Source organism: Amblyomma americanum, chromosome 2, assembly GCF_052857255.1.
Source record: "Amblyomma americanum isolate KBUSLIRL-KWMA chromosome 2, ASM5285725v1, whole genome shotgun sequence".
Classification (NCBI taxonomy): Eukaryota; Metazoa; Arthropoda; class Arachnida; order Ixodida; family Ixodidae; genus Amblyomma; species Amblyomma americanum.
This window is the reverse complement of record NC_135498.1, coordinates 169,354,092-169,363,379: the sequence shown is the minus strand read 5'-3', so window position 1 is coordinate 169,363,379 and position 9,288 is coordinate 169,354,092. Positions and strand designations below refer to the sequence as shown.

Sequence of the window (9,288 nt, the reverse complement as noted above, 5' to 3'; positions counted from 1 at the left end):
CGGCTTCACTTGACTGTATGTTGCATGTAATGCTCTGCGACGTCCTCGTGCTTGGAGCCTCACCCCACTCTGTTTCATACAGCAGGTGCAACGCTGTGAAAGGTACGGAAGTAGTCAACGCAAACAAGAGCGCTGGATTTGACAGCGTCGCACCTGATGTATGAAACAGAGTCGCACACAGGCCACGATCACGCGGCGTGCCACCTGCGCTGGAAAGTGCCACGACGTCAGCCAATTGCGTGGTTGCTGCCGACGGCTGCCCTACGGACGCTGTGCTGCACACCAGTGGTGGCTCGCCGTTTGAGTCGTCTGCTGGGCTGTCGTCGCTATCGCGTTATACCCTTAAAGACGGAAACTTAACTGTCCCCCTAAATGTTTCTGCACCAGTGGAAGAATGTCTTCGTAGCTTTACAAACATGTTTCTAAGCATTTTCCTGATTTCACACAGATTACCCCAGCCTGCGGATGCTTATAAACATGTTTTTTTTTTGTTCTATCGGAAGATTGAGACAAGTGGCGACGAAGAGACGTTCTCTCCTTGTGGCAAGCTCGTCGGCAGTGCTGTGTTCGCGTGAGTTCTATACACATTAATGCAAATTTTCTCTGGGCATCCAATGCTTTCGCACGTAGAAGTAAAGGTGCGGGCTTTGCGCGTGTATCACGGGTAAAACGAGCGCCGGTTAATATCACTCCAGCATGTGTTCGTTCAGACTAGAACAACTTAACAAGTCCAAAGTTCGAAAGCAAAAAACATGCATTTCAGTAGGTTGTCGTACACCATAGCTAGTATCGGCACAAGAAGTTGCACTGCTTTGTTTAAGCACCAATAAAGGCATTCTAGTAGGTTTCTTTTGTCTCCATATCTGAACATGAATCGATAGCAATAAAAGCAAAGGTAAAATTATATTGACACATCCCACAGCACAAGAGGGATTGCAAGGGGGTTTTATTGTCATATTGGAATATTTAGGTTGAAATACAACGCAGTCATCTCCTTAAGTCGAAGAGGAATAACTTCAAAATATGAGGCGTTTACAGCAATATGAGAGTTCTCATGGATCGAAGCTTTGTATAGCCCGCAGGTGGGTGATCGGAGCACCTCGCATGCGCTGCCGCGGACGCCCGGTTGGGCGTCTCAAAGGCAACTGTCTGATTAGGCGTCACAAAGGCGAGTGGCCGGCTGGTCGTCCCATAGGTTCCTTTGGCATCTGATAGCCGACTGCTCGGTTCGCTGTGACAAAACTCCGTTCGGACATCACGTAGGCGACTGCCCGGTTGGTCGTTTCATAGGCCCTTTAGGCGCCTGACAGCCTGCGTGGTTGGGCGTCTCCTTTCGATAAATGTATATAAAGTTATGCTCCTAGCGAACATGCCAAGGCAGCGCACAAAGAAATTCAGCCCTAAACAACGCCGAAAGTTGGGCGAGTTGGATAACGATCATGTTGAAAAAACAGCGCTAAAGGAACAAAGGGAACGTCGCAGACAAGCGCTGACTTGTCACATGAACACACAAAGCAAGCAGCCCCCTGGTGGGAAGCCCAAGTCAAAGGGAAAAAAATGAATTGTAAGCAGCACGCGCCACTGATCGCTGGGAAAGAATCAATTCAGCAAAAAGAGCCGCTGTCAAAAAGGACATGAATGCAATCCGGAGACTAAAAAATCAATTTCACAGTCTCCCATGGTAACAGAGGGCTCACTGACACACAGATTTGACATTTCCTTACATGGTATGCCTCCATACCATGTTTAGCGCTTGTCTGTCTCGTTGCTTTTCCGTTCCTCATTTTCTTTTTGCGCTATTTTTTCATCATGAAATTCAGCCCTGTTTGATAAAAAACTGTGCAATATATGTCGGCCGCTCGTGCTTTTACGTCTAGGCTGTGCAGTGTTTGCAAGCTACAAATTGTGCTTATTTTACCTCATTTCTGTGAGAATAAGTCATTATGTAAGCAGTTTAGCTCATCTGACGGCTTAGGAAACAGTGATGCGTGGCACACGAGTGGATACACGTGCGTTGAGCAACAGCGGCGCTTTCCCGAACCGCAGAGGCGTACGCATTAAGAACAGTGTACTGCTTTCATTTCGCATGCCTGGCTTGTAATTATTCTACGCGGTTTATCGTAGAGGATTCAGAATGTAATCTCCAGCCACTCGCGCAGCAGTAACGGAGGCAGCGATGCAACAAGTTTCTTATTCATTTTTGTGCGTCGGGACTGAAGAGGTTATCAATCCAGGTTTCCACCGCCAACCTCTCGTACGCAGTGTCCTACGCAACGTTTACAAAAATGAAATGAAGGGAAAGGCCGACAAAAGACAGCAGGTTTTCGGCAATAGCCATAACACTTTGCTTTGTTTTGCAATCGCGAGCGGGCCGGGCCACTTCTTGTCAGAAAGTGAAGCGCACCACGCGGCAAGGGCGTCATGGCAACTGGGCTCGTAGTTGGACGTCTTCAGTATCTCTAAAGCCGCGAGAATCATGTTCGAGCTGCAGACATGCAAAAAAAAAATAATCAAATTCTCTATATTAGATGCTGCTATATTTTTAGATTGCTGGGTCCTCCAAAAACAGTTAAGAAACAAAATAACTAAGCCAAAGGCACTATTCATATTTCTGCCCATTAAAGCCATCATCGAAGAGAGCACTGGAATCTAGCGGTAGAATGTTGTTTTCTGACTCAAAGCTACTACTGTATCACAGCATTTCTGTGCCCGCGTCACACGTAACCGCGAAGAGCAAGATTCCTTCTCTTTTTTTGTAACCAAGGGTGATTGAAGGCCATGCCCAGAATTTTCGCTATGCTTATAACTTAGCAACTGCAAACTTTGGAAAAAAGCTCCATTTCCGCGGCACGGAAAAAGCTGGAACTCTTTCTAGAGGCCTATTTTGACACTTTGTGTCAGATTCAGTGCAATTCGCAATAGTGCGGCCAATTCGGCAAGATGAACTAAAAACCCCGATTTGATTACTCCAAGTTTACTTTCGATTCGAATTAAAGTACGAAAGAAACAGGCCATTTCATGGTCTTAAGCCACTTTTTACTTCCACGATGGCCGAGCAAGATCGAGATAGAAAACTGCGGAGTTTGGTCGTAAGCTTCGGAGTTACATTTCGAAGCCTCTTCCCAGCTTTCACCCGCCGTGCTCGTCCCAAGAGGCGACGGTCTGCTGAGCTTCAGGCCTTCGAAAACGTCCTCCCCTCACCTGCCGTGCTCGAACTCGCTGACCGCCGGTCTGCTGGGGTGTGCCTGCCGGTCACCTTGGAGGACTGCTAGAACACTCGACCAACGGTTTTCACTCGTTTATTGCATCTCGAACTCTTTTCCAAAATGCCCAAAACAAGTGATCAAATAGCCTCGTCAGACGTCACTCAGACGTCAGGTTCATGTCTCTGGGCGGAACCAACCGTTTCGTCACGGTTTCTCCTCGCACCCGCACGGACTGCACCGATCACGACTCCCCTTGCAGTCTCGTCGTCGTCGCGCACTATGCAGCGTTCGGAGTCCGCAGCTTGTATCACGTGCCCCAGTGCCAGGAGCGGGATTCTTGTTACACGCCGCTCATCTCACGTGGAAAGTCCTGCCGACGGAAGCTGTTGTTCATTTTCGCTCACAGCGCAACACGAACGGGACACAAGACGAAGGACTAGCACAAACAGGCGCTGACTATCAAATGGTTTTTTATTGAAGAACGAAAAGCGTATAAATACAAACACTGAACTACTTATCAATCAACAAAAAGTTATCTGGAAGGCACGTTGATAGTCAGCGCCTGTTTGTGCTAGTCCTTCATCTTGTGTCCCGTTCGTGTTGCGCTGTGAGCGAAAATGAACACTTACCAACTCGCCCAAATTTCCGCCTTGCGGAAGCTGTTGTTGATCTCACTTGCTGCCGCGGGGAGAACGCGGCGTTGCCTAACGCCCCGGCTGCATACGCTGCGTCGCACAGCGTAAGCGGCCGCTGAGAGATGCGCTTCAGCGTTCGGAGTCCGCGGCCGGCATCCGGTGCACCAGTGCCAGATGCACTAGTCTTGTATTCCGGGAAATGGGGTCCCTATCCGCTGTTCATCTCACGTGGGAGGTCCCGCCGCCGGAAGCTCTTGTTTATCGCACTTTCAGCCGCGCTGAATCACCTTACGCGCGGGCAGCATACGTTGAGTCGAAGAGCGTAAACAGCTGAACCGACGTTCGCCGGAATGCGCGGCCGGCCCAGCTGCTTGCGTCTACCCGTGATCGTCGCCGGCGCATTCCAGGGGGAACTCGCAGCCTTCTCAGGTTCCGATGACGAACGTCGCGTTGAGGAGCTCGACATTCGGAGAGACAGCGCTCTCAGGCATACATCATGAAAAAGTTGATGACAGAAACGCAAAGCGCTGGGTGCAATTGCTATCGAAATGCATCCCACCAGTTGCCCGAAAAAACCCGTGTATTCTATCAAAGTCGTCTCCTTCTCGTCAACTACTTCTTTCGAGAAATTCAGCATTGGTCGCCTTAGAGCACATAGAAACCAGCGGGAAGCAACTGCTGCTTACCGCGGAGCCGAAAGAGAAAGTTATGTAGTCAGAAAAATGTTGCTCGGATGCCCACAGTGCACAGCTAACTGGCCCATGAATGCTTAAAGCAACTACTTGAATGAGAGCTACCAAAGACTAAGCCCAAATTTCAGAATGCCCCGTACCCGCCGGGGTGGCTGAGGGGGTAGGGCACTCGGCTACTGATCCGGAGTACAAAGGTTGGAACCCGACCGCGGCGGCCGCGTTTCGATGGAGGCGAAACGCTAAGGCGCCCGTGTGCTGTGCGATGTCAGTGCACGTTAAAGATCCCCAGGTAGTCAAAATTATTCCGGAGCTCTTCACTGCGGCATCTCTTTCGTTTTTTGTCTCCTTTACCCCTTCCCTTACGGCGCGGTTCAGGTGTCCGCCGATATGCGAGACATATTCATCGCCATTTCGTTTCCCCCAACACAAATTTTCCCATTACCTCAATGAGGATTCCTTAAGAGCGGCTCCCCTTACTGAGAAGCCAAGGATGAGGCCTCCCTTAGAGCGTCGTTTTTTTGAGGTAGGCGCAAAGCTGCCTTTAAGACTTCTTGTCTGGCTCTTTTACCTCAACGCATGCTTCAGTGTTTAAGCCTCTCTCGACACTTGCTGATTAAGGCGGCGCCGGTGGGTACGGCGACGCCGAGTTCAGAAGAGCAAAATGAACATTAGTTGCTGCCGCATTCCCTCTGTACTGCAAAAAAGAGCACGCTGAGAGACACCATGTTTTCCAGCGAAGTCATCAATAGCCCTGGAACAATACGCTAAAAGCGCAAAAACGAGTGCAGGCAGGCGCGCGCGTAAAAAAAAAATCGAAATTATTGACGTGTGGTCGCTTTTTTGTGCGTGTACAAATGTATCTATAATATTATGAGCACATTCTCTACGCTAGACGGGTAGAAGTGGCTCCTCGTCACTCTGAAAGCCTCTTTAACCAAGGAACTGCAAGCATGGTTCCCTTTCAAACTTTTGTTTAGTTAAGGAAGAACGAAGGCCTCCTCATTTGAGGTAAAGAAACCGTATCAGTTAAAAAGCGTTTTGAAATTTGTCATCTAATTTTTATTGAAGCCCCATTAGGGGCCGCGAGCAGTAACTAAATATAACGCTTCGCAGCACTCAGTTACAGGGTGCCGCAGACTTAATCCTCTTTTTTCTTTCATCTTAGTGCTGCTAGCTGTGGTATATGCTTTGGATATGCTTGTGTGGGTGCGTATAGTCGGCCCTCCTGGTTTGCTGTTTTCATGAAAATGTGGCGCCTGAGCTTAAAGGACGTGCACGTGAGAGGGCACCTAACGCAGACGCAGTGCGGGCACGAACCGCCTTCCATCTTCTCTTCTTTCCCTCTCCAGACACATCCTGAATGTCGGATTCTTGTCGAAGGCACTGGAGGCCGAAGTTCGTCCGCTAATAAGGAGGCTGCAGTGCGGGCCCCTGGTGAGGTACTTGTATTCCCCAGTCAGCGACAAATGGTAAGACCCGCAGGCTATTTCGTACCAAGGTGGGAAATAAAAATGGCGGCATGTTTCCTTGTTTACGTGATGGTGGGTAGAAGGATCCTGTTCTCATTGTAACTGGTGCGGTCACACGCATGTCTGCTTCGCAAATATTCAACAATATTGTTAGTTGGAGAAAGGTAAGGAGTTGGTGAAAGGTTAGTTACGATATAGACCCGAAGACAGGTAAGGGTCAGCGAAATTAAAGATGGTATAAGGCATACAAATTTTTTGTGGTGTTTATTAGGGTGGCAAATATTTTGGCAGTCGTTCAAGTAGAAGATAATTTCGTAAAAAAATAGTATGAGCAACTCCCGCAGCACATCGGATCCCTTCCCACGACCTCCGATTGCTGTGAGCTGTGCTATATCATCTTTCTTGCTTTATTAGTACTATCAGCCCTGATGAAGGCCATTCCCATTCAAAAATGTCCTTTGGCCGGCTATAGAATTTTGGCCCAAATAGCTATAGACCTTTCCTATTTCTGTCTATAGCTGTCTGTACAGGCTGATATATTTTTCTATAGAGAGCTTAAGACAATTGTATGGTTCCAAAGCTATAGCTTTAGTGGCATAGATTTTTCAATAGCCGGTAATAAGCACCTCTACGGGTGCTTATAGACGTTCATAAAAGGCATAGACGGACATAGCTTTTTCCATAGACGCCCATTGGACTTTTTTGTATGGGTTACAGGACTGAAAACAAAACATGAAACAAGATTTCTAACAAATCTGAAAAGGAATACGCACAATGCATACAAACAACTGATTGCGGTGGCGCCTATCTCCCCTCGAACGTTCGCGTGTACTCATGTTACTCGTAGCCTAACCGTGACATCCTATGCCAGTATCTCCCCAAACCATAGCGGCGTACTACCTCTTGTTGTGCCGTGGATGTTGTGCTACGGCGTGTATAGTCGTGTAAAGGGGAATGCAGGCGGAGCCTTATTCTGGCCATGGCGGCAAATGCTGCACCTCTGTCGCATATGTCTGAAACAAAATATAACTTCTACCACTGCACCATGAGCCCAGTGTATCCTGGTAGTTCAAAAGAGGCGTTGATACAACGGGCTTATCGGTTTGTTTACCTTCTGTGGACCGGAGGCAGATTGACACTCTGCAGTGGCACATTTCATACCGTCAGGCTGCACAGCCTGACGGTATGAGATGTTCATAAAAAAATATGAGCATCCCCGCTTAAAAAATTACGCATGCTTCCGCAATATCTCTTTGCAACGTTTCATCGACATATCTTGTTATATTGGTATCAACAAACATTGGCTGACACTCGTGTCAAGCACACTACGTGTCCAGATTACCTTGGTGCGCAGTCTTTCAACATTTCCTCGAATGTTTCCTTATTCTCGTATAATTTAAGGATGTTACTGATTAGCTAATGTAGTACTTGCAACTCGCCGCATGGGAGTGGAGCTTTGTAAATGATGCATGGGTGGCGTTTGTGAGGTTGAAATAGGGGAATAAATGCGGTTCCCTCTCTCTACCGCGGCTGACGGAGTTCAAAACCGCCCCGTGATCGCGAGCGCTACCGAACGCCCGCTGACGGCGGTGGGCCTTGCTCTGAGGGGGAACAAAGGAACGACACTGTGACTGACACAAAGACATTTATTGCTACAGCAACAATAACGCCAGTCAGCAACAAAATACGCTAAGGAATCGAGGTCGTCCAACTCGCCAGCAAGTTTACGAGTGAACGTTCACCCACACTAGGCCAGGAGGGAAACTCCGAGGCCGGACGGGACGACATGCGGAAGAACATCCTCCCCCCCGCCCCGTGAAGCCTCGCCTCGTTAGCAGAGAGCGGAGCGCAGCGAAACGTCAGCGTGCGCCGAGTTCCCTAGCCCGAGAGACAAGGAGTAGCATCCCGCGAGCGCGCGCAGCAGTCGCGCCGTCCGTGGCGCTGATGTCACTGCGACGCCCCTGCCCTCCCTTGTTAGTTAAAGTAACTAGAAATTAGGGAGAACCTATCACACATTCCACATATTTCTTTTTCCGGGCGGTGCTACGCTATGATTTTCATTCCGGGCTTTCATATTTGCTTGCCTTTGCCCACATAGGGATTACCATTTTAGGCGCTGTGAACACTGTTTCGACATTGCATCTTCCGGTAGTATATTTCTACGCATCGGTTACTAATGCATTAATGGCAACGGGACTTGATGTTTCCTTGGTGATCTTACTGCGTGTAATTGTTTGCAATGATTTTTATGCTAATGACGCAAGGAGGGCGCTTATCTATCAGCTTCCCTTAAGTCCGTCAATTTACACAATGAGGCTTTCCACAGTACAGTGGTCGCAAGATTTCTTAACGCTCGGCAGCAAACTGTAATACGCTGCTTTCCTTTGAACAAGTTTTGAGTGTCTTGAGTAGTATCTCTGTAGTCCCATCTCGCATGGTGATCCTAAACAAAAAAAAAAGCGGAGCACAGAGAAAGAGCGTTTAAAATTTAAACCCTCCTGAGTTCTGTCCTGTGACGCAGTTTCCTGGAATGGCTACAGAATACACATGCAGGGCTGGTCGATACATTGCTCATAATAGTGCGGAAGTGTTTTCGCCTTTTGCTTGGTCTTATCGCGCGGTTTTATTTCTCACCTTTATATCACTTCATCCCTTTCCCCCGTGCAGGGTAGCGAGCTGGTTTCATCTACAGGTTATGTTGTTGTTGTTGTTGTTGTGGTTACCCTCACACAATGGCACATGCCCAAATAGGGGGATTGGCCATGAATTGGGGGCACATAGAGTTTTCCAGGTGAATATTTCTTGGACAAAAAGAAAATGAATATTGGGGAAGGAAGAAGTAAACAAAAAGGAAAAGCGAAATGAAACCGGAAATGCATAACGCACGCAGGAGATTGACACTGAGGTTTTTATCCGAGTGGTTTAATGATAATGATAGTTGTAAGAAGAAACACCTCCTCTTTCTCATAGAGCGCTGCTTTTAAAATTGCTGAGCACCGCAGTGTGTTAAAAACAACATACTCCGGTGTGGACCGCAGTGACTGCTTTGATTACAGGACTGGAGAAGATGGCAGGATTCGCGTGGTGTTCGGCTTTGCGCGAGTTCTATGGTACGAGGCCCTCTGGGTGGCGATGACTGCATTTGGCTACTTCGCCACTCTGATGTTCCGGGTCCCGCTGCTGGAGTAAGTCACCCTGCATATTTTCCCAACTTAGTACTTAGTGAATAGGAAGAGATATGAAGACGAGATGCAAGGTAACTAGTCGCGTGTTCAATAAACTTTCC

General features: G+C 48.2%; 1 protein-coding gene across 1 annotated transcript in view; it reads left to right on the top strand.

The window, feature by feature from the left end:
• Positions 1 to 300: 300 nt before the first annotated feature.
• Positions 301 to 9,288, top strand: part of LOC144120225 (uncharacterized) — a 30,044-nt gene continuing 21,056 nt past the window's right edge. The window contains exons 1-3 of the mRNA XM_077652630.1: positions 301 to 571; positions 5,883 to 6,002; positions 9,059 to 9,187. Coding sequence (XP_077508756.1) covers positions 417 to 571; positions 5,883 to 6,002; positions 9,059 to 9,187 — 404 coding nt within the window. The 5' untranslated portion in view covers positions 301 to 416. The remainder of the gene's footprint in view (positions 572 to 5,882; positions 6,003 to 9,058; positions 9,188 to 9,288) is intronic.